Source organism: Sorex araneus, chromosome 3 (assembly GCF_027595985.1).
Source record: "Sorex araneus isolate mSorAra2 chromosome 3, mSorAra2.pri, whole genome shotgun sequence".
In the NCBI taxonomy this organism is placed as follows: domain Eukaryota; kingdom Metazoa; phylum Chordata; class Mammalia; order Eulipotyphla; family Soricidae; genus Sorex; species Sorex araneus.
In genome coordinates this window covers 41,490,250-41,516,206 of record NC_073304.1, presented here as the reverse complement: position 1 = coordinate 41,516,206, position 25,957 = coordinate 41,490,250, and the positions used below count along the sequence as shown (strand labels likewise).

Here is a 25,957-nt window from a genome sequence, read left to right as displayed (position 1 = left end):
TGCTCATCGATTTGCTCAAGCAGGCGCCAGTGACGTCTTCATTCGTTCCTGTCACGTGCTAGTGTAGCCCAATGGCATCTGCTCGCTCCAGGAATATGAAGAGCTTCAAACCATTTGTTCAGATCAGGGTCTTGATGAAGTTTGACCATCTCTTAGGTGGGCAGCCAGGTGTTCTTTTGTAGATATATATATGAACAAATAAATGTTTCTAAGGGCAAATTTAATGTCCTACATTTACCATTCATAGTGAATGACTGTATTTTGGATTATTTAAATTTTTGTGTTGTTTTGGGCTCCCAGTGGCTTTGGAGCCACCACAGCTATAGCTGGCAGTTCTCAGGAGGCTGTGCTCAGCCAGGGACTGAGTGAGCTCAGGCCCAATGCATGTCAGGTTACTCTCCGGTTCTTCAAGCTATCTTCCTCACCCCTCCCTCTTTTTAAAAAAACTATCACTGTCACTGTATCACAGTCATCCCATTGCTTGTTGATTTGTTCGAGCGGGCACCAGTAACATCTCCATTGTGAGACTTATTGTTACTGTTTTTGGCATATCAGATACACCATGTGTAGCTTGCCAGGCTCTGCCTTGTGGGTGAGCTACTCTCAGTAGCTTGCCAGACTCTCTGAGAGGGGTAGAGGAATCGAACCCGTGTTGGCTGTGTGCAAGGCTAACGACTACCTGCTGTGCTATTGCTCCAGCCATTTAAAAACTATAATATCTTAAAAGTAAAAATGAGGTTTTTTTCCCCTTTGGGGGTGCTATTGAATGTAACAAAATGATTTTTTTCACCGCAGCTGATAGGAGAAGTACCTTTGATGAGATTTTGAAGGTTAAGTTATCCATGTTAGAAAGTGCCGTTGGTTTTAATTTTACATATATGAATGTCTGTCCACAAGATGGAAATAGTTAAATTTTTGTTGACTCAGCCAGCACTGCCATTAAATAATGTCCAATTAAAATTTGGTAAGATAATATTTAGAAGGGCTGGACTTAATATGTATAACACTTTTTTCATTTTATTTTACTTATAATTATAGAAGTTCAGAGTAGATCTTTGTTAACTTTGACTAAGACAAGTACGTAGTGAGTTATATAAATTAAGAGGAAAACAATTGTTTCAATTATAATTGCTGCATAGTTCCCTACTAAATATTTCTTGAATGAGGCTGATTGCCTTAGCAAATAGTCATGACTTTCCCCCCCCCCATAATTTTTCTCCAATAAACTTTGCCAAATATTTCAAAAACTAGGAGAGTCAGAATACTGAAATAATCTCGAGGGCTGTCAGGACTCTGGGTGACCTTGAAGGAATTCAATACAATGTGTAAAGGGCCTTGAAGATAATGAAGGTAATTGCTTTTATCACAAGGGAATCAAAACCACATCTGTTCTGGAAGTTAGATATATCTAAGAATAATTGAGCCCTGGATTACGGCTGTTTGAGGGGGGAGGATCACATATTTCACTTTGGGAAATAGAGTTATCTAATATATGCATAAAAAGAAATCAGTTGGTTTACTGGAAGCAGCAGCTCTTTCAGTTATAAATCACTAAGAATTGATTAAGGGGATCAAAGAGAAAATACAGTGGGTCAGGCCTTGCACGCAGCAGACTCAGTTTTGATCTCTGGCACCACATATGGTCCCTGAGCACTACTGGGAGTGACCCTTGAGCACAGCCAGTTGTGGCACAAAAAAGCCAGCAAGCAAAAAATGGACTAAGTGGGGGTCAGGAAGCTAGAACAGGGGTCAGTGTCTTGCCTTATACCCCGCCAAACACTGTCAGGGGTCACTTTTGAGCACAGAGTCAGGAATGGTCTCTGAGCACTGCCAGATGCAGCCCAGAACACAAAGAAACCTCCCAAGTTAACATTTTTCATACTAAAGATAATGGTAGTATATAGGTTTCAACACCAGGTTTTGTAGAAACAAAATTGTCATTAATTAATGATTTTAATTTGAAAGAGAGACCGAAGGGTCAGGGATCAGAATCATGTGCTGTGCATGTGAGGGGCTCAGTTCTACCCTCAGTGCAGCATTGGCACCCAGATGCCTCCAGATACACCTCCGGAGGGTCCTCAACACAGGGAGGGGCCCTCAGACTTACCGAGCACTGTTTGGAGGCTTAAGACAAACAAGGAAAGAAAGAAAGGAGAAAAACGGAATTGATCTCATAGATGATATCACTGCATCACTGTATCACTGTCATCCCGTTGTTCATCGATTTGCTCGAGCGGGCATCAGTACATCTCCATGCATTCCTGTCGTGTGCTAGTGTAGCCCGATGGCGTACTAGGGGCTCTTTCAGGGTCAGGGGAATGAGGATCATCGTTGTTACTGTTTTTGGCATATCGAGTATGACATGGGTAGCTTGCCAGGCTCTGCCGTGTGGGTGGGATACTCTCTGTAGCTTGCCGGACTCTCCGAGAGGGACGGAGGCTTTTGGGGCAGCCTCTAATCGCCTTTACAGGTGTTCCAAGTGTACCAAATACAAGCTTTTGGTCGACTGGCATGTTGTAACGATCTGCACACTGACAATCACACATCTGCCTGCATCTCTGGGCAGCACCTGGGATATCTGCAGCCTCAGGTTGATCTTTTTGAGGTTGATGGAGTGTACCAGGAGGTTGTGAGAAGCTGGCAGAGCAAGACCCTATCGCGGGGGGTCTGTGCCAGGTTGAATACCTGTGCCAAGTCCCAGGTCACCCGGTGGTTGGCTGACAGCACCCCACAGTGAATGAGCCACTGCACGCACTGCCGCCATGGCTCTATGTTCAACAGCACTGCAACTCGGCCCGGCCAGGGCAGGCAGTGATGCTGCAGTTTCTCCATGCCTGCCGACACCATTCTGTTTGAATCTTGCAAAACAGCCAGCGATGTCCATCAGGAATCATGCATAGAGTTCCATGCCTGGCGTGCTGAGCCACACGTTGTCTAAGGCGAGATGGTGAGCCGGGTTCAGGAGAGCATGAGGGGCTCAAGTGGCATCGGTGCCATCTTGCCTCCAATCAAATACGGTGTGGTAATTATGGAAAATGAGTGGGGAGTGTCTTATGATGTCGCATGGCCGTGAAAGTGGCCGCGTGTTCACTCATATGTGAGGCTCGGCCCAAGCATGTGGAAAGCAACCTGGAGTGTGGTAGTGGTTGGGTTGTGGAGGTCGGCTGCCAGGGTTGGGTCCCTTGGGGCAAGGAGGACTCTCACCTGTACCCCTCTGGAGCGCTTCGAGTGAAAACAGCCTGGCATGGAGTCGGGTGGCATGGTTATGGGGGCCTCATTTTATGTTTTCTGATATCATTGAGTCTATGTAAAACTCATTCTTTATTAATGAATATGTTTTTAAACACGAAACCACTGATCTGATTTTCGTGTCCTGATTAATGTGTATGACAGTTTCATACTGATATGGCTGTGCTCAGGGCTTACTCCTGGCTCAGTGCTCAGAAATAACTTCTACAGTGCTTGGTGAGCCACATGGGGTGCCAGGGATTGAATGGGTCAGCTGTGTATAAGGCAGTACTTTTCCCATTGTACTGTCTCTCTGGTCTGTGCAACTATTTAAGTGATCTTTGTTTTTGTTTGGGGTCCACAGTCAGTGGTACTGGGGGGAATCATGCAATGCAGAGAATCTAACCAGGCTTCCAGTGCAAAGCATGCACTCGAGCCTTTTGAGCTATCTTTCTGCTCCCTGTAAGTGATTTTGTTTATTGTGAAACCTGAAACAATTGAATTCTATGAAGCAATTTATTAAAGTAGCTCTCTAGCACTGTCCTCTCGTTCATTGATTTGCTCAAGTGGGCACCAGTAACGTCTCCATTGTGAGACTTGTTGTTACTGTTTTTGGCATATCTTATACACCACGGGTAGCTTGCCAGTCTCTGCTGTGCAGGCGGGATACTCTCGGTAGCTTACCGGGCTCTCTTGAGAGGGATGGAGGAATTGAACCCGAATCGGCCACATGCCGGGCAAACACCCTACTTACTGTGCCTTCGCTCCAGCCCCATTTATTAAAGTAGTTCACTCAAAACGTTCTTTTTGTCTGTAGGGACTAAAGAGCTCAGGAGTTAAAGTGCTGCATGTTAGCTCGTCTCAGGATTCAGTCCCCAGCTCTGTATGACGCAGAAGCATTGTTGAGTGCAGTCCTAGAAGACCTCTGAGCACTGCAGAGTGTGGCCCCAGAGGCCCCTGTGCACTGCCTGTATCACTCTGATAATCCCCAGCACTGCAGTGCCCAAGGAGCACTGCACCTCATATTGGTCAGCAGGACTGAGAATGGCCATAAAGGCTTCCGGGCCATTTGAGCACCCACTGGGAGGTTTGCCAGACATTTTTTTAAATTATTATTACTTATCTTTAACTTTTCTGTTAAAATTTTAAGACTGAGGGATCACTAAATCAATGATGGTTGGAGGGATCACTCGGGAAGGAGATGTGTGCTGAAAGTAGACAAAGGACTGAACGTGATAGCCTCTCAGTATTTGTATTGCAATAATGCCCCAAAGGAGAAAGAGAGTGAAAAGGAAAGTTTTTGCCATAAAGGCAGAGGGTGGGGTGAGGTAGGGGTGGCGGGAGGGATACTGGGGGCATTGGAGGTAGGAAATGTACACTGGTGGAAGGATGTTCGATCATTGTATGACTGAAACTCAATCATGAAAGCTTTGTAACTATCTCATGGTGATACAATAAAAATAAATAAAAATAATTTTTTATGACTGATGCCAGAGAGATAATATAGCAATTAAGGTGCTTGCCTGCACACTGCTGATCAGGATTCAGTTTCCCAGCACTGTATATGGTACCCTGAGCCCTGCCAGAAGTGATCCCTGAGCATAGACCATGAGTAATCTCTGAACACTGTCAGGTGTGGCCAAAAACCCAACATACATATTTAGGCCATCTTAAATAGAAGTCAAGCATGCTTTAGTATAGTGTATGGAAAATGTTCTTAGAGGATCACATAAGGTTTTTGTTTTTTAACCCCTGCGTGCTTGCTTGCTTTATTTATTTATTGCCTCTATTTAAAAAAATTAATTTTTTAAATTTTTACTTTCATGGTCATTTTATTGATTGATTTTTGCATTATAATTATGATAACTACAGTTTCATGAATGCATACCACCAGAACGCCCTAAATTCCCCTGCCAATATTTCTTTTTCTTTTTTTTAAAAATTAATTAATTTTTTGTAATGGGTCCCTGTAAGGTACAGTTACAAACTTACAAACTTTGGTGGATATGTTTCAATCATACAATGTTTGAGTACCCATCCCTCCACTAGTGCCCATTCTCCACCACCAGTGATCCCAGTGTGCTTCCCCCTACCCTACCTCATACCCCCCACCCTGCCCCGATTCTGTGGAAGGGCATACCCTTTTGCTCTCTCTCTTATTTTAGGTGTTGTGATTTGCAATAGAGGTGTAGAATGGCCATCATGTTCGGTCTATAGTTTATTTTTAGGAGGCATCTCCTATCTCTAGCGGGCCCTCCAAGCACCCTTTACTTGGTGTTCCCTTTTCTATCTGAGCTGCCTTTTCACCCAGCATGTGAGGCCGGCTTCCAAACTGTGGAGCAATCCTCCTGGTGCTTTTCTCTACTACTCTTGGGTGTTAGTCTCCCATTCTGTTACTTTATATTCCACAAATGAGTGCAATCTTTCCATGTCTGTCTCTCTCTTTCTGACTCATTTCACTTAACATGATACTTTCTATGTTGATCCCTTTATATGCAAATTTCATGACTTCATCTTTTCTAGCAGCTGCATAGTATTCCATTGTGTAGATGTACCAAAGGTTTTATTTATTTATTTATTTATTTTTGCTTTATTTTTGGGTCACACCTGGTGATGCATAGGGGCTACTTCTGGCTTTGTACTCAGGAATTACTCCTGGCAGTGCTCAGGGGACCAAATGGGATGCTGGGAATTGAACCCGGGTTGGCCACGTGCAAGGCAAATGCCCTACCCACTGTGCTATCACTCCAGCCCCAAGTTTCTTTAATCAGTCATCTGTTTTTGGGCACTTGGGTGTTTTTCCAGATTCTGGCTATTGTAAACAGTACTGCAATGATCATGAAAGTGCCGATGTCATTCCGACTATACTTTTTTGACTCTCCAGGATATATTCTTAGGACTGGTATTGCTGTAACCCCTGCCTTTTAGAAAAATGTTCACTGTCACTGTCATCCCGTTGCACATTGATTTGTTCGAGTGGGTACCAGTAACGTCTCTCATTGAGAGACTTACTGTTACTGTTTTTGGCATATCCAATATGCACGGGTAGCTTGCCAGGCTCTGCCGCGCGGGCTCGATATTCTCAGTAGCTTGCCGGGCTCTCTGAGAGGGGCAGAGGAATCGAACTCGGGTCGGCCGTGTGAAAGGCGAACGCCCATATTGCTCCAGCCCAGAAAATGTTACTTTTTAAAAAAAAACTTAAAAGTAATATTGCATGGTAACACTGTAAATGTCAGGTGTGCATCACTGAAAATCAATGTGTGTGGATACTGCATTATGTTCACCACTGAAAATTTAGTTCCATCCTTTGACATATAGGGTGATCTCTTTCCAGTTTACCCATCCTCCTCCCCACTTCCTTCTAGTAACAGCCAATTGCTCTTACAGTCCAAATGTTTATTTTTGTTTTATTCACTTCATCTGTCTGTTTTATCTTTAATACCTTGTATGAGGGAAATCCTAGAATGTTTGTCTTTCTCTGTCTGGCTTATTTTATTAGGATTATCCTCTAGCATAATACCTAGCATGTATGACAACATGGATTTCAACATCATCATCATCATCATCCTTGTTGTTGCAAGTAGCAGGATTTTATCTTTTTTTTTATATGACTGAATAGTATTTTGTTTTTTATTTTACAAATTGCATTCCTACAAACAGTATGCAAGGTTTAGTTACTCCCGGGAACCCTTCCCTTTGCCCTCCCTTCCCTCTCCCTGCCCCCCTGCCCCCCCCCCCCCCGGTCACACACATACACATCTTCCTCTGGCACTTGTTTCTTGTCTTTTGGATAATAGCCATTAGCACAGTTGTAAGGTAGTTGTGTTTTGATTTGCTTTTTTTCTAATTTTCTAACATGGCAACTCTTCACATGCCTATTGGCTATCTGTATGTCTTTGGTCCTCTACCTATTTCTTATTAATTAATGTATTTAATTTTTAATTATTTGTTTCCAATTTTAATCCTAACACTTTCTATAACTGTGGTTTACAAAGTTCATGATTTGTTACAGGTATTCAGTATTCTAGTAGCAATCTCACCACCATTATACCTTTCCTCCACCATTGTCTCCAATTTTTCCAGCCATCCTTTAAACCTGCCCCCCTAGCAGACCCTCAATAATTAATTTAATATTGTTTGTTATCAATAATTTACTAAAAGGATGATCAAAAAAATGTTTCCATAGAGGAAAGTTAGTGAAGATTGTTGTATCTCACCTTGAGGCTATTAAGTCCTTGTATAAGAGATTACTAAGATGTTGTTACATGTTAAAACTTCTGTGTATATATTTTGTTAAGTGATATTGGTTGTCTCCTATATTACATCGCATCTAATATGGTGTGCTACTTACTGATTTATCAATGCTGTAGAATTTGAAATGTTGTGCACACTCCAGAAAGTCCAAATATTCACAGGGTGATACAGATAGACTCAAATTTTTAACTGAGTGGCAGCTTTGGGGTATGTGTGTGTGACTGCTGGGGCTTCTAGAAGTATAGGGAGATGGGGGAGGTAGCCTATCCCAACTCCATGAAAGCCTAGAGGTCTCATTCACAAAACCTGCATGCCTGAGTTTTTCAGCAGATTAATTTCTGTATGAGGCTTGTCCCAAGCTGTGGGGTTTGCCAGGAGCATGGCGGCGATTGTGAAGTTTGGGAGTATTGGCTCCCGGGACTCTGTTTGGGCGGACCCTGGGCTGACCCTCCCCTGCACTGGGTGCTCCAGACGACTCAGCGTTGAGCTTGTATTGTGTTGTATTGGTGTCTGGGGGAAGTCTTCTGCTTCATCTACCTATTTTTAATCGTTTTCTTATTAAGTCTTACTAGTTCTTTGTGTATTATAAATATGCACACATCATATCAGATCTTTTTCCATTCAATAGGATGTCTTTTTTTTTTTTTTGGTGCCACACTTAGGGCACTCCCAACTCAGTGCTCTGAGGCTGCTAACTGTACGGGCCATGCAGTGTCGGTTTTGGGACCTCGGCCTCCAACATGAAAGCATGCACTCTGCCCAGTGAGCTGTTTCTCTAGTTCCTCAGTAGGTTGTCTTTTCCTTTTGTCTTGGGCTTTCTAAGAATTGATCAGAGGGTATGGAGGTCTCTTCAGGTGGTTTTTGTCAACTGGGCTGTAGGGTTTTTAGAGTGAGGTACTAGGGATGTGGAGCTGCTCAGACCCTGAGGTGTTTGGAGGCCTGTTTTCATTTTGTTGCTTGCTTCTTTCACTGTGCAGAAGCTTTTTAGTTTGATATACGCCCACCTGATTTTTGCTTTTGTTTCCCTTGCTGTTGGGGTTGAATACCCAAACATAACTCTAGGGCTGATGTCCAGGAGTGTATCATCTTTGTATTTTATGGTTCTATTCATCCATCCATTTAATTTGTTTTAAATTAATTTTTGTGTATGATGTTAGTGACCTAACTCATATTTGTGCATGTGGCTGCTGTCTAGTTTTTCTAAAACCACTTTTGGAAAAATTTTCTTCCCTTGCTCCATTATAGCCTCTTAGCTTCTTTTTCATAAATTAGTTGTTTATATCTGGTGGTTTTGTTTCTAGGCTCTCAATTCTGTTTCAGTAACCTAAATGCCATTTTATTCCAGTACCATGTTGTTTTAATTATAATTGCTTCATATTAGTTTGAAGCCCGGGAGAATGATATCTCTATTTTTATTTTTTATCAAGAATGTTGTTGCTATATGGAATCTTCTTTCGTTCGTAATAAGTTTAATCATATTTTGGTTAAGTTCTGTGTACATTGCATTTCCAAATTTGATACAGATTACATTGCATTTATAAATTTTTAGATAATATATTTACTTTACCATTTAATTCCTCTAACCCATGAGTATGATGAAATATATTTCTGTATCTTTGTGTCATTTACTTCTTTCAGCAATGTTTTAAATTTTGGTGTAAAGGTCTTTCACTTCTTTGGTTAAATTTATTCCAGAGTGTTTTCTTCTTTTTTAATATGATTTTAAAATATAACATAAATTCATTATATAACTCATCATTTAATTTCCTGAATATTTATTAAAAAAAGAGTAAAAAGTTATGTTCACACAAAATTTATACTTGAGAATTTTTTAGTAATTTCAGTAGTCCTAATAATAGAAAACCTTGTTATAAGCCAAGATAACCTTCAACAGCTAAATGGATAAAGAACTATTCTATATTCAGACAATAGAATAATCAGCAATGAAATGAAATGAAATTTTCACTTATCTTTATATATATAGAAGGATAGTAAGAGGAAGGAATGCATGATATTAAAGGGGGATACCCAGGTTATCTTTGACCCTTGATCATAGAAATGAGGACATTTTTATCCCACCTGCCCTTCCCCCATCCCATTGGTTACTACTGTATTATTCACAGAGCCCAAGAGATGCTTTGTTATGTTACTAATTATTCTGCTTTGTGTATTTATATTCCACACATATAAAATCATATAGTAATTGTCTTTATGATTCATTTTGTGTAGCACAGGTACCTTAAGTTGTCACATAGTACAAGATTTTATCTTTTTGGATAGCTGAGTAGAGTCCCATTCCATAACTTCTTTATCCAGTTATCCAGTGTTTTATCCAGTTAATAGGCACTTAGGCTTATTCCATGTTTCAGCTTATTCCATGTTTCAGCTATTGTGAATTATGCTGCTGCATATTTACCTTTGAATCTATATTTTCATAGCCTTCAGATAAGTACCTAGAAGTGGTATTGCTTGATCACTTTGTATTTCCATTTTTTGTTTTTTAAGGAATTCCCATACTGTTTTCTCCAGAAACTATATCAGCTTGCATTCCTATAAGTAGTGTGTAAGAGTACTTTTTTCTTTATTTTTGTGTATTGATGTTTAAGTTTCCCATCATTTGTTGGAGAGCCTCTCTTTTCTCCTTTGGATGGTCTTGGCTTCTTTGTCATAAATTAACTGACCTTGTATGTGTGGGTTTTCAGTTCTATTCCATCAGTTTGTGTGTCTTTTTTTCCCCAATACCCTCTTATTTTGATTTCTGTTACTTTGGTATAGTTTGAAGTCATGGAACATACTTCAAATTTTCTTTTCTTTTTTCAGGATTGCCTTGGCTTCTTGTGGTCTTTTGTTTGCTTTTCGTTTGTTGTTTATTTTTTGTGGGGGTGGGGGTCACACCCGGCAATGCTCAGGGGTTACTTCTGGCTCTGCACTCAGGAATCACTCCTGGGATGCTGGCAATTGAACTTAGGTCAGCCATGTGCAAGGCAAGCACCCTATCCTCGGTATTATCTCCAGCTTCTAGTCTTGGGTTTCTGCAGAAATTTTAGAGCTGTTTGTTTTATTATACCTTATTCATGTATTTCTAGACAAGCCATTCTCAAGCACTATACTGTCAAATGATAGTTTTTCCATGAACATTTAAGAGAGCAAATAAATTAGGGAGCACTATTCTCCCATTGTTGCAGGAACCTTCCTAAAATTTTTCCTTGTTATTTTCTTAACCCCTTCTTTCAACTTATTCTTAAACTTTTGCCACATACTGGGTACTGTTAAAAATCTTAGAGATACTATTGTAAACATAACCAGAAAATGTTTTGTCTTCACAGAACTTTTATACTTGTGAACATAATAGATTTCTTAAAAGTGAATTTGCAAATTAACTTACAACGTCTATGATTTCTGTTGGCAAAAGTGAAGTAAACTGGGCTGGAGCAATAGCACAGCGGGTAGGGCGTTTGCCTTGCATGCGGCTGACCCAGGTTCGATTCCCAGCATCCCATATGGTTCCCTGAGCACCACCAGGGGTGATTCCTAAGTGCAGAGCCAGGAGTAATCCCTGTGCATCGCCAGGTGTGACCCAAAAGGAAAAAAAAAGTGAAGTAGACTGTTGGAAAATCAGTATTTTGTATCCATCCTAATAAAGATTAGATTAGTTTAGAATGGTGAATGAATGCTTAAGTGGAGAGGGAATTTTTAATTAAGGATCAAGTTATTTTCTGGTCTTAAATTGTCTTCTCAAAGATTGGTCCATTAATCTACTACAAGTTTGTGTGGGACAGAGGGTAGGTAAGATAGAGAAGGGACTAGTATGACATTAATAGTTGGAAATGATTACACTAGACAAGAACTTAGTGTTAGAAGTAGGTGAAAGGATATACCTTTCAGTATCTATATTGCAAGCCACAGTGCCCAAAAGGAGGGTGTGAGTTGGGGGGAGGGAGAAAGGGAGAGAGAAAGGGAGATTTCATAGAGGCAGGCTGGGGGTGGGATGGGGGTTGAGGGGCTGGAAACTGGGGACACTGGTGTTGGGAAATGTACACTGGTGGAGGCATGGGTGTTGGAACACTGTATAACTGAAACCTAATCATGAACAACGTTGTAAGGGTCTGTCTTACAGTGATTCCGTAAAAAAATCTTGGGGAGGAAAAAATTGATTGATTAGTTTAAAGGGAAAAGACACCTCCGTACTGTAAATGATAGATTCTCCTTAAACATTTAGGAATTATGTTTAAGCACACTACCAAATGAATTAGGTAGCGCGCGCACATATACATACACACATAGACCGAAGAAAGTCTTCTATTTGGAAAAAAACACATTGCAATGCTTAGGATCAGAGTCAAAGTCTCACAAATGTCAGAATTCCATCACTTACCAATTCCCTGGTCCTCTTGGATGGATATATTTTTAAATTATAATCTGCAGAGGACCAAGTTTTGGGGGGTTTCCAGTAGAAGAAGTGTATTTGAATTATTTTAAGCTAGAATGTTACTTACTATCTTTTAAAAGGGTAAAACAAATTCTTTTGTAGAATACATACCTACAAAAATCTTGAAGTGAAATATTACTGATAAAAAGGTATCTTAGAATCTACTTGTTAAAACTTTGTTGTACTTGTCAGCTTCGGACTGTGTATGATGAGATTCTCACAATAAAGTCATTGAGACCCTAGCACATTATTTTTGTAAATAAAATTGTAATAATGCTGTCTCATCTAATGAAATCTTAAACATCAGTTAAAAAATGAAATTCTGACGGCCTTGTGGTTATTGCCTTTCATGTCGTTCCCTCTGTAGTGAAACAATTCAGACTTAGGAAGTCCTGGAAATATTATGTTGGGTATTTTCTAATTACTGTGTCAGCATGATCAATCATTTTCTAAATTTGCCTGTTTCCTGAAATAGCTTAACCTGTGTTCATAGCATTTTGCAGGAAACAGCTCAAAATTAGATTCTATGTCCTTGTGTATTCCCTTTGATGGATCACAAAAGTACATATCATATAATTGAAACATTGGGCAGAAAAAAAGGTGTGTATACCTAACTACAATTAATGAATGCAAGAATTAGAAATCAAAACTTTGTTTAGTCTAAGGAAAAACAATTCTTTAAACTGTAACCACATGGCTGTTTCTTGTTTGCATCAACTCTGGGTGACTGTGATTGTCTTCTGTGAATTCTCTGGGGCAGGGGCCTGACTTTGTTGAATGAGCCAATTGTTTTTCTTTGTGTTGCCCATCTAGTAAGTTCCCATCTGGTTTGTATCAGACTGTTTTCACAGCCAACAACTGCTGCCTTCTCTATATCCTGACACTTCAGGGCCCCACTCTATCAAAGCACTGCTGCCATGGCCTTGCTGGCAGGGCCCATACAGCTGTGCCCCACAGCTTGGAGCTATTACACAGTAATGGTAACATAGAACTTGGACTGGCCCTTATTCCCATTGGTGTCGTGTGTACAGTGAGCAGAAATCCACCCTCCCTTCTTTACCCCCTTGCCCCGAAAGTAACTATGCAACAGAAAATCTTTAAAGATCTAATTTTAGGATACGGAATGGTAGTGTTCTTACTTTCTAGTGGCTTCCTGTGTTTGAAAGCTCATTTTTCATTCTTTCACTCGTTTTCAGAAGTTACCAACTCTGGCCTTTGGGATGTGAACTGGTCACTATGTCATATTGAATTGTTGTTTCTAAATTTAGTTAGGAATGTCTAGATATGGGGAAAAAAAAACCACTGTAAAGACTGGACAGTTATACAGTATATGTTTAAAGATAAGCCGTATCTTTAAAATATTTGACAGAAGCTTTTGTATTTAGGAAGGGCTTCTATCTCAGAAAAATACATCTTTGTATAGATTATAGTTGAAACTGCTTTATTAATAGTAACTGTTAGGGACTTACTTTGCTTTCCACTTAGTTAACTATCAGATGTCATTTGTAATAATGATTTAAAACAAGCGCTTTCTAACAATCTGTGACCTGGTGTAATTAAAGGCATAGGAGGCTTTTTTAAAAAAAAAGAATTATAGTTGAGCTTAATTGTAATTATGATGTCATTGTTTTATAGACATAAATAGAATAGCAAAATTGTTTTGCATTAAAAATAAGAAATAAGTGAATTAATATTTTAGAAACAGTTTGAAGATGAATTAAAATGAGATTAGTGTGGGCTGTACAGTGGGTCAGGTGCTTGCCTTGCACGTGGCCGACCTAGGTTTGATCTTCAGTATCCCATATGGTCCCCCAAGCATGTAGGAAGTAATTTCTGAGCACACTCAGTGTGGTCCCAAAACAAAAAAAAAATTGAGATTAGTTTGTTTTCATTTAGTTGAGTAGCTAATTCAATTAAATGTGGCTGATTGTCACAGAACACCTTGCATTCAAATAACTGAGCAAAAACAAGAAACAAAAAACACAACAAACCAAATAACTGAATCCTGTGAGAGATAGCTAGAACAACAAGAATTCACCCTCTCTTTTGGAATGATTTATATTAAAGAAATAGAAGGGAATTCATCTTTGCACTCAGAGGAATAGCCTATTACTTATAAATAACTTTTATATTAAAGACTACTAGGAGGGTTAGAAATTTGGCTATTTGTCATGGGAAAAATAGTTCAAAACTCCAAAAGAACTACCTCTAATTATGAAAATGACTTCATTATTTTTTAAATTTTTAAAACCTTTTTTTGGTAAAAGAATAACATATACCAAAAAATTGTGCATGCTATAAATGTATGGGTAAAAGAATTTTTAAAAACTGAGCCCACTATATATAGCTATACCTAGCCAAGAAGCAGAACATTGCCAAACACCCCTGCAGTTTCCTTTCTATCCTGACCTCCACCCCCATGAGAATAAACCCTAATCTGACTCTCAATACAATAAGAGACATCAGCTACACTTTAAATGTAATCAGGCTGCTAAATGTATGGCTTCTTTCACAAGGCAAAACCCTATTGTAATTTTCAAGATTCTTTCAGCTTTCAAATGGTTATCGCATGCTTTTATAAAGAATTATCTGAGAGGAATTTGTTTGAACTGTTTCAGAGGGTTCAATCAACAGGAAGTGTGTTGTAGATAAAGTTGTCTGCTAAAACATAGAGTCTCAATTTTCAACCAAATTTTAATGTTGGAATGTCCCTCAAGACATTCCTGCCCCTAAAAGGCAGAAATTCTCTTTGTTCTAACTCCACACAGTTATATAGTCAAGTCCTTAAGTGCTTTTTAATGAGCTTTAATAATTAAACATGCATGATTAAAATACATCATGGTCTGTGTTCAGAATAATAGGTGGATCATCTATTTTCTGATTTACCAGTCAGCTTCTTGGCAGTTAGATACTTTTAAGCTGCCAAAATGTTTTCTTCTGAAAATATTGCTGTTTTTGTTTTTGTTTTTGGTCTATGCCCTGCAGTGCTGAGGACATACACTGTGCTCAGGGATCATTCCTGTTGGGCTCAGGGAATCATATGGGGAGCCAGGGATTAAACCCTGGTTAGCCATGTACAAGGCAAGGCAAATGCCTTCCCAGCTATACTACAGCCCCCTGAAAATGCTTTTGTTAATGAGAGTTGTGTACCTATTAGACATACAGCCAATGAGTAACTTAATTAGAAAGATATAGCCAGATTATTTATTTTAAAATATTAGGGTTTTTTACACATAACTTTATTTCAATAACGTTTCTCCCCACCCCCTGTGAACTAGAATCTTATATAAGGTTAATTATTCTTATGGGCATTGCCCATTGGAAAACTCTTGTTAGTGTCTATGGTTGTGGTGCATCAATAGAGCACTTGCCTCACATGTGTGAACCCCAGGTTTCAGTCCCATGCACCACAAAAACAACAACAGCAACAAATGAACTTGTTTTTCAGTTTCGGGTTTGAGAACCTTGATTTGGGGAGCAGGGGAGTGAGGGAAGGAAGGAAGGAGGGGAGGAGGGGAGAGAAGAGTAGAGGAAGGGAGTGGAGGGGAGAGGAGAAGAAGAAGGGAGGAGAGGGGAAAGGATGGGAGGGGAGGGGAAGGGAGAGGAGAGAGACAGGAATGTCCCAGGTATCTTTATATCCTTGTTTTGTAATTAACTATTCTATAGTATTATACTGTTTAATGGATCTCTGAAAATCCATAATGGACTTGCTTAAAACAATAATATAAAGAGCTATAGATTTAAGTATTGGCACACTAGTGATTCATACTAAAAATAACGTTAAGGAGCAGAATATAAACATTCAAACCAAAATTTAAAATATTTTAAAATAAAAGTAAAAACAGTATAAAACCCAAGGATATAAATTGCTACAACCACTGTAGAAAATGGAATGAAGTAAAGAAATATAGATATTCTGTTTGGTTTAGTTTTCTCACTTCTGTAATTTTACCCAAAAATAAATAAATAAAATCACATTTAAATATCTTCTAATCAGGAAGTTTTATAAATTCCAGGAAAGCTGAGAGATCATGACTAAATTTTATCTTAGGAAAAAAATCATAAAAGAATGATTATGCCAGTGATAGAATTTTCCCCAAACCATTGTGTCCTAGGAATTTTCTTAAACAGTAATTATTGTTCCAGAGTTCAGGTTAACAGCCTGCCATCAGTAGGGGTACTACAAACCTAACACTTCCCAAGTACTTTATTGACCTGAGAACTATTTGTGTTGCAGGTTTCTTTCTTTGGTTTTTTAACCTTTCTCTACCTCATAACTCTAGGCATAAATATTCCTCCTCTAGATTATTTCATTTTAATATTTAAAATTTGACTTTGGTTTAACAGTGAGTGTTGCTCTTCTGTGCTAACAATTCTATAGGTTGTTTTTCACAGACTGTGTGAGGCAGTATTCCCTGGGGTGGCCTGAGAGAAAGGGGGAAGGTAACTTAATATATTTTTATTATGAAATCACTAAGAGAATCAGTGGAAACTTCTCACCTTGGAAGAAATTACCCGCGTGTGTTTTTAATCAGATTGCAGATTCACTCACTATCATTTGCTTTTTCCCCCATTTCGTTATCTTTGATGTATAAGTAATCCACTCGGTAAAGAATTTTCCATTGAGTCACTAAAATTTGGCTAATACCTTTATAAGGCCTCTGTATCAAACTTCTGTTTACTGGGTTTTATGAGAATAACTTATATAGTTGGTTTGTGTGAATAGGAACAAATTATGATTTTTTTCAATGCATATCTGATAAAAACAAATCTTAATGTCATTTCATTAGGTGATATGGATCGGACACAAATTGAGCCCAGTCTATACCTTTCATCTGTATTTGCAGGTAAGACTTTTATGTTGAACAGGTAGCTATTTAGATATTTTCCTTTCTTTATGATTTATTTCCTATGAAATCATAGTAGAGATTCTAATTTCAATCTTTTATTCAGTTAAAATATCTGTAAACTCATCCCAGATATAGAATTCCCTTCATGGACTAAATTTAACTCTCCAAAAGACATAAATTAGAGAGAAAAAAAAAACCCCTATCATTTCCCTTGGACAGTTTATAAAATGTTGAATTAAAAGGCTGCAGGTGTGGTATTCAGAGCACTAAGGATAGGACTCGAGATAATTCAATCTGGGGAGGTTATTTGTTGGGACAGGACAGTGTTTAAACTTTGAAGTCAGTTTTAAACAAACTGAAGCAGCTGGAACCTGGCATAAGAAGAAACAGATCTTTCACATTAACTATTGCTTTTTAGAGGAAAAAGAATTGGAGTTGTTTTTACAGGTGCTGATACATTTATTCTTCCTATAGGAGCTGCTTTATTTTTATCTTAAATTATAAGTTGTAAAGTAAGCATTTGTCAACTCATTTTAAAAACAGAATCAAGAGTAAACTTAAAAATGTTATAGGAGTTATTTGTCTAAAACATATTTGGGGATGAGACTGTAGTAACATTTTAAATCACCCTTTTAAACATGAAAGGAAGGAAAGAGATGTCTAACAATCACTAATTCTAGGAAGCAGAAGCAAGTGAAATATCCCATACTGTATTTAACATCAAATGACCGGGCACCTTCTTTATCAGGACTTGTAGTTGTACTTGTTCTCACGCACTGTAACTAGGATGTTGCAAAATCTGCAGGGCTGGGTTAAGTATGTGAGGAGAACTGAAGACAGCAGGATAGTGGTGCAGCTGCTTAGACGTGGAATGAAAGAGCAGATGAGTCCAGGGTGGACAGGAAAAATGCTTTAAGTATGCTATCAAACACAGCTGAAATAGTGTATATTTGTTCATAGACAGCTGGGAAGCAACTGTGTTGATGGAAGTCCAAGCTAATTTTAAAGGCAAGATCTGGTCAGTGTGAAACTAAGCTCTTTGTCATGAGGAACCACAAATTCATTCGTTTGTTTGTTTGTTTGGGGTCACACTTGATGGTGTGCAGGGTTTCACTCTGGCTCTGAGTTCAGGAATCAATCTTGGTGGGCCCAAGGGACCATAGGGTGTATGGGGTGTTGATCATGAAACCTGGATCAGCTGGAGCAAGGCCAGTGCCCAACCTGCTGTACTGTTGCTTCGACCCCACAGATTCCGTAGATTGAAAGCAGTTTGGTTCAGCAGTTATCCCGAGGTCCATTCTCTATGCTACATAGAAATTAGACATGAATGAGACTGTCACTGGCTGTACCGAGCACATGCTTTAGAGGAATAGTTGATCACAAGCAAATGACAAAAATAAAAGATAAGGGCACAGAGGATTATTTAATCTCTTCTCTACTAGTCACTCAGAAGTCAAAAACTGAAAAGTTTCAATTCATTTTCAATGGATATATTGTCCATTGAAGGTAATAGACACAAAACCAGAAACCACCATTAAAATGTAGTGTGATGAGTGCTGCACTGGAGTACTTACCTCATCTCTGTAGCACTGTGGCACTGTCGTCCATTGTTCATCGATTTGCTTGAGTGGGCACCAGTAACTTCTCCATTGTGAGACTTATTACTGTTTTTGGCATATCGAATATGCCATGGGTAGCTTGCCAGGCTCTGCCGTGCGGGCGGGAGACTCTCGGTAGCTTGCTGGGCTCTCCAAGAAGGACGATGGAATCGAACCCGGGTCGGCTGCGTGCAAGGCAAACACCCTACCCGCTGTGCTATTGCTCAGTGGTATCTCATCTCTACGGCATGAAAAACAACTCAGAGAACGTGTTTTACTTACATATGGACCTGGGAATTCTTTTTTTTTTTTTTAATGTACTTCATTTAAACACTGTAGTTTACTAAGTTGTTCATAATGCACAGTTATTTCGGGCATTCAGTGTTTCAACACCAATTCCACCACAGTGCACAGTGTGACCTTCCGTCTACCGTTATCCAGTTTCCCACCCACCCCTCAATCTTTCCCCTTTAGCAGGCACAAAATAATTTTTTTTCTGTTGCTTATTGTAAGTAAATGGTGGTATATTTTAATTTAGTATAATTTTAAAAATATACACATAATATAGAAAATTTTTTGAAAGGGACATTAAAAATCTATTATTGTATTAATCTAAATTAGTTTTAGCTTTTCTTCAGTCTTATAAAACTAACTTCAAAGGACAAGACATATTTTATGCATTTTTAAAGCATAAAATATCTAAAAATATATCCGTTTTAGGAAACTTCAAATTTATGGTTTGACTGAATGGCATAACCAGCTTAAATACATGCCAGGTTAAATGACGTACTGCATGTTCATGGAATCAAGAAATAGTCTCTTATTTAAACCCCCAAACAGCTGTTGAAACAGTTACATCATAGAGTAATGACATGACTGGAAATTTTGAAGTCAAACTTTAAAAGCATCAAACTACATTTAATAAAGGTGTGTTTGCTTTAAAGATTTATTAGAATATTCATATATTTTCTTTAAAAAATTCATTGAGGACTATATCTAGATACAACTGGAATGTTATTTTTTCCTGTTAACAGATATCATCTTCGTCTAAAAGAATTTTTTTTTTAAATTTGAGATTCTAAAAAATATTTTCTTTTAAAGATCTGAAGCAGTGTAGCGTTCAAAAAGTCTTCTCCAAAGAACATTTAGATAAATTGGTTCATTTTCATTGATTAACTCATTGCTTAGCACACAACTACTAAAATTAAAAGAAACATGACTATTTGGAGACTTTCTAAAATATTTTCTTTTTCTTGGTGTGTTTCAAAACATTCTTCCTCCTCTCTGTAGAGTAGATGACAGTCTCAGCCCACCCCAAGAATCATTGCCTCTTGGCATGATTTCATTCCAGTTACATAAAATAAGATCTCGTCTGTTTTTAGGGCTTTTATGTGCCAGCATTCTACAGAACTCCTTAATATGTGTGTTCTTATTTAATTCTCACAAAATCCTGAGTAGGCACTCTATTTTATTTACTCAAGAAATTTTTGTTGTAGTTTAGATATCTTAGTTTTAATAGTGGTTACATTTATGTTTTTGATACTTAGTTACTGTCCCTCACCACCACTGAAGTATACAAAACCCACTTCCACTGTCCATAAGTAATTTCTTTCCTTTTCTTTTCTCATCTTTTTTTGTTGAATCACTGTGAGATACACAGTTAAAGTTGATCATAACTGTTTCAGTCACACAGTGTTCCAGCACCCATCCCTTCATCAGTGTACATTTTCCACCACCAGTGTTCCCGTTTTCCCTCCTGCCACCCACCCCTCCTGTTGCCTCCTCCCTGCCTCAGCCTGCCTCTATGGCAGGCACTTTCCTTCTCTCTCTCTCTCTCTCTCTCTCTCTCTCTCTCTCTCTCTCTCTCTCTCTCTCTCTCTCTCTCTTCACACACACACACACACACACACACATACACACTTTCTTTTTCTTCTCTCTCTCTTCCACTCTCTCACTCCCTCTCTCTCTCCCCCCCTCCCCTGCTCTGGGCATTATGGTTTACAATATAGGTACTGAGAAGTTATCAAATATATCCTTTTACCTACTTTCAGCACTCTGTTCTTATCCAGAGTATAACTTCCAACTATCATATCATACTGTCCCTTCTCTATCCTAACTGCCCACCCCACACCCTCCCCCGCCCAAACCCTTCCATTTGTGGCAAGCTTCCATCCCTGGACTAGTCCTTCTGGCCCTTTTTATTATTCATGAGTATTAGTCTCATATTATGCTTTCTTATATCCCACAGATTAGTGTAATCATTTTGTCTTTCTCTTTCTGACTCATTTCACTCAGCATGATACTCTCCATGTCCATCCATTCATAAGCAAATTTCATGACTTTTTCCCGGTGGCTGCATAGTATTCTGTTGTATAGATGTATCATAGTTTCTTTATCCAGTCCTTATGTCATTCCTAGTCCACATCGTCATCTGCCCCCCACCCTCTGCTGCTTGGTATCTCATTTTTGTAATTCAAGGCCAAGGGCTTGTCATCATTGATATGATTTCCATATTTGTCTCTATATATACCACAGATGAGTGAGGTCATTTGGTAGTTCTCTTCCTCTCTTTGATTCATGTCACTTAACATGATACCCTGCACCTTCATCCAAGTAGCAACAAATCACATGATTTCATCTTTCTTTTTTTTTTTTTTTTTTTTGGCTTTTTGGGTCACACGTAGCTGTGCACAGGGTTAGTCCTGGCTTTGCACTCAGGAATTACTCCTGGCGGTGTGTGGGGGACCATATGGGATACTGGGAATCGAACCCGGGTCGACCACGTGAGAGACAAATGCCCTACCTGCTGAGCTATCGCTCCAGCCCATTCATTATATACTTTATAATTATATATTTATAAATTTAACAAAAGAATTTTATATAAGTAGTATATTAAAGTGACTAATATAATACAAATATAAAAGCATCATATAATAAAAATCATAAATATTGCTTCATATAATAAAGATCATTGCTATGATAAGTTATATAATAGTTTTATGCTATTGATACTATAAAATGCTATTTTAACATTATGAATTTCCTTTCTGGGAATAGAACCTGCTTGGTTTTAAGCACTCAGTAAATGCTATGTCACACTCTTTGCTACTTCTATTTTATCTTCAATACACTCTGCGATGTAGGTATATTTCATATATGAGAATGAAATTTTGAGTGGCAAGATAACTTGCTAAAATATTACACAAAGGATAAGTATGGATTTTATTAATGAGACTTATACTTCTACTTGGTCTTACCTAACATTTTCCATCTGTATCACAACTTTTGACATTGTAGGCCATCTCAGTTCATATGGGCTACTATTACAAAATACCATGTACTAGGTGACTTATAAGCAACTAAATTTATTTCTCGTAGTTCTGGGAGCTGGAAATCCAAAATCAAGGCCCCTCTTTCTGGTTCCAGTGGCAGCACCCATAGTATTGTCACATGGGGCTTCTGTTGGAAGGTGCTTAGCCCATTCCTGACCACTCCGCCTAGTGCCTGCCCGAAGCCCCAGTCCTCATGCCATTGAACTGGGCAACAGGATTTCAAATAGAGGTCAGCTGTGGGGACATCAATATTTACATCATAGCCTAGACTCTTCAAGCACTGTCTAGAACTTTGAGTTAAGAACAGGTGCGGGGCTGGAGCGATAGTACAGCGGGTAGGGCCTTGCACGTGGCCAGCCCGGGTTCGATTCCTAGCATCCCATATGGTCCTCCTGAGCTCCGCCAGGAGTAATTCCTGAGTGCAAAGCCAGGAGTAACCCCTGTGCATCGCCGGGTGTGACCCAAAAAGCACCCCCCCTGCAAAAAAAAGAAGAAAAGAAAAGAAAAGGTGCATTTTATCTTACCAATAAGTTCTTTTTAATTTTTTTTTTTTTTTTTTTTTTTTTTTACATTTTAGGGGAGGGCAAGGGCGAGTCATACCCAGTGGTGCTTAGGTGTTATTCCTGGCTCTGCCCTCAGGAATTACTTGTGATAGTGCTCAGGGGACCATCCGTATAGGATGCTGGGGATTGAACTCAGGTTGAGTTCATGCCAGGCAAATGCTATACCCACTGTACTGTACTATCTTTCCAGTACCAAGTTTCTTTAAAAAAAAATTAATTTATTGGACTACTTTGAGATGCAAAGTTAGAAAATGATGCAATATTGAGTTTCAGTTGTACAATGCTCAAGCACCATCCCTTCACCGGTGTGTACTTCCCTCCACAAGTGTCTCCAGTTTCCCTCCTGCCCCCATGCCATCAGCAAGATCTGAGTGCCTGCCTGCAATCCATGTTTTGCCCTCAGGCATCACTTAGCAAAGTTTAGGCACATGCTGACTCAACCCTTTTCTTCAACTGACTTTCTGGTTGTTTTTTTTTTTTTTTTCTTCCAGGCGGGAAAGCAGTTCCACTCTTCACTTCACAGACAGCACCTGCCAAGATGTCAGTGACGCTGCCCGCGGTGACGGTGGAAGATGGCTCTCAGTCACGGAGCATAAGCACCCTGCAGGGGGACACCGAGTCCTCAGGAGCAGACACCTTTTGAGCGGGCACGCGGGAGCCCCAGAACAAAATTGGTAGCACCAGTTTCAGCGTAACTTCCCCGGTCTCTCAGTCTATCGTGGTCTTTTTGAACTTATTCTGAAAAATTATTTCTGACTTTTAAAAAATTGAATCAAAGCTTAATTTGGGCATTTAGATAAAATTTTTAAATAAAATAATTTGAATATAAATCATCGTGAATCTGTGAATTATTTCCTAGAATACCAAGGCATCATAGAATAGTGAAAAGAATGTGCTTTTTAACCATGAAAGATAATTCTGCAAATGTGGCTCTGTTGAGTAGTTATTGAGATTATACTGAATTTTTTAGATCAAAACTGCTTTTACTTTCTTGCTACCCCTCTCAGTTTCTCATTTTAGCTATCAATGATATGTAGATAACTATGTGTAATCTTTTTATTCAACTAATTTTTTCTGAATAAAGTGTTTCATGATCATTTTTTTCCCCATGTCAGATGGGAAATGTGCCAAATCTGTAATAAGATTTAAGGCAGACACATGTCAGACAGATGTGTGAACACTCAGTCATCATGCTTTTGAACCAGAAAAGGATACTCATGATCAAATTTTTAATATATATTCATTCAGAGAAATTTGCTCTTGAAAAAATCTCAAGGTGGGGTAAATATTTAAGAGTTGTAAATTATAGTACCTAGTTATTTTTTCTTTTAAATTTTTGAGTTTTCATAGAATGGATTTTATTATTATTATTATTACTATCGGTATTGCTATTATTGGTTTTGGGCCATACCCAGCTGTGCTCTGGGGTACTCCTGCAGTGTGGGGGAACCCCATATGGTTCGAGGGATAAAACCAGTTTCAGCTGTGTGCAGAGCAAATATTCAGACTCCTGTACTCTCTCACTAGCCCCTAGAATGGATCTTTATTTATTTATTTATTTATTGCTTTTTGGGTCACACCTGGCAATGCACAGGGATTACTCCTGGCTTTGCACTCAGGAATTACTCCTGGCAGTGCTCAGGGGACCATATGGGATGCTGGGATTTGAACCCGGGTTGGCCGCATGCAAGGCAAACGCTCTACCCGCTGTGCTATTGCTCCAGCCCCATAGAATGGATCATTTTTTTAAAGTATGATAATGAAACGGTATGAATGATTTATCTCAATCATGTTATTTAATGTTACAAATCTGTAGTCTTCTTATTTGGTTACAGAAAGCAGAGTTTGGATCAAACTTCAAAAAATACAAGCTGAATATAGAGTAAGTCATTATCTCAAAACATTATACATTTATAATGTGTCAAAAATTTTATAACAGCAAATAGTTGGAAAAACAAACTTGATTCTGTCAGTAAGGGACTGCTTTTTAAAGTGATGATCAGTAGGGGCTAGAGAGAGAGTACAGTGGGTAGGGCACTTGCTTTGCATGGGGCTGATCTGGGTTTGAGCCCTGATACCAATACGGTCCCCTGGGCCCTACCAGGAGTGATTCATGAGTGCAGAGCCAGGAGTCAGCCCTGAGCACAGCTGAGTATTGCCCAGCTCCCCAGCTCCAAAAAAAATGTGGTCTCTAGTCTCTCCCAACCTTCAGCATTGGGGGTTGCAACCACACCAAGGTCAGGTAGCACGTGCCATCAACATATCAGAGCCCTTCCTAATCATCTGCACCCTATCCACTGTGCTATCTCTCTAGTCCGGTGAAATCTACTTGATTTTAAACTTCACACTCCCCCAGGCCCTCTCACCTTGTTTTCTGTTTTTCAAAACATTTTCTGTTTGGGGAAGATGTTTCTTAATTTTAGTTTTTTATTTAAAGACATGAGCTGATGTACGTGGATGTAGCTGACCCCTGTTGATCCCCATTACATACGGTTGCTTGAGCGCTGCTGGAAGTAAGTCCTGAACAAAAGGCCAGAAATAACCCCTGAGCACTGCTGAGTGTGGCCCCAATGCCACTACCCCCCACCAAATGCATCAAAGAAAAGCAATTATAATAAGAAATCCCCTCATTACAGAGCATTTCAGGAAGACAATGGTTGTTGTTTGTATTTTTGTTTTTTGTTCTTTTAGGTTGACCTGGTCATGACAGGAGAATAGATTCCAAATCTCATTGTGAACAATCCACCTGTATATTTTTTTATTGTTTAGATTGTATTAATGCTGAAGGACCATGTGCTGGTGATCAAACCTGGGCCTCTGGCACACAAACCATGTGTTTCAGTTCTTATAACCATCTCCTCATCCCATATCTGTATATGTATTTTTTCTTGATATTTTTCTTCTTGTTTTCAGGTGTTTACTTAATAGAGAAAATAGTTCGAGCACAGCTGCCCCCCATGAGAGTAGTTATGCTATAGATAATTACCAAGAGATCATGCAGATCAAAGGGTTTTTTTTTTTTTACCACATTTTGAAGTTGCATTTAAAAATTCAGCTACAGTGAGGGGTAAGTCACCTCTACATCTCTTGAATTCGCTCTAACCAAGATGAAAATCGTCAAGCAAATCAATTGACTCAGCTAGACTTTTCCTGGGAGTTCACTCTTCTGAGACCTCTGTAGAAACCCTGATGGTGAGCCTGAACAGGATTTAAATTCTTCCAAGGACCTAGTGAGGAGTCGCAGAAAAGTCAAATATACATAGAAGTCACAGATGAACAGATCTGGCACCACACAATCGATCTGTATTTAGAGTCAATGTGTATGCCTTTTTTCTTGATTTTTTTTTTTGTGTGTGTGTGTTTCACACCAGTGTTTGTATTGTCCTTAGGTATTAGTCTCTAACTGTTATTTTATATACCACAAATTAGTGCAGTCATTCTATGTCTGTCCGTTTCCTTCTGACTCATTTCATTCAGCCTGGTACCATCCATGTCCATCCATTTATAAGCAAATTTCATGACTTTATTTTTCCTGATAACTATAGCATTTCATTCTGTAGATGTACCATTGTTTCTTTAACCAATCATTTGTTCTTGGGAACTGGGGTTGTTTCCAGATTCTGGCTACTGCTAATAGTGATGCAATGAACATAGAAGTACAGATGGCATTTTTGCTGGTTTTTGGACACCGGGATATATTCCC

The 25,957-nt window shown here is 39.1% G+C and overlaps 1 protein-coding gene and 1 non-coding gene across 5 annotated transcripts in view; one reads left to right on the top strand and one right to left on the bottom strand.

Annotated features, from left to right (window-relative positions):
• The window catches only part of KIAA0586 (KIAA0586 ortholog), a 122,505-nt gene extending 99,427 nt beyond the window's left edge, over nucleotides 1-23,078 (top strand). For all 4 annotated transcript variants that reach the window (XM_055133626.1, XM_055133628.1, XM_055133627.1 and 1 more), the window contains exons 31-32: nucleotides 16,702-16,758; nucleotides 22,746-23,078. In XM_055133626.1, coding sequence (XP_054989601.1) covers nucleotides 16,702-16,758; nucleotides 22,746-22,897 — 209 coding nt within the window. In that variant the 3' untranslated portion in view covers nucleotides 22,898-23,078. The remainder of the gene's footprint in view (nucleotides 1-16,701; nucleotides 16,759-22,745) is intronic.
• A 285-nt stretch (nucleotides 23,079-23,363) lies between these two features.
• LOC129404092 (small nucleolar RNA U13) lies at nucleotides 23,364-23,467 on the bottom strand. Its single transcript, XR_008629685.1, has one exon. It is a non-coding gene; the product is annotated as a small nucleolar RNA U13 (small nucleolar RNA).
• Between the last annotated feature and the right edge of the window lie 2,490 nt (nucleotides 23,468-25,957).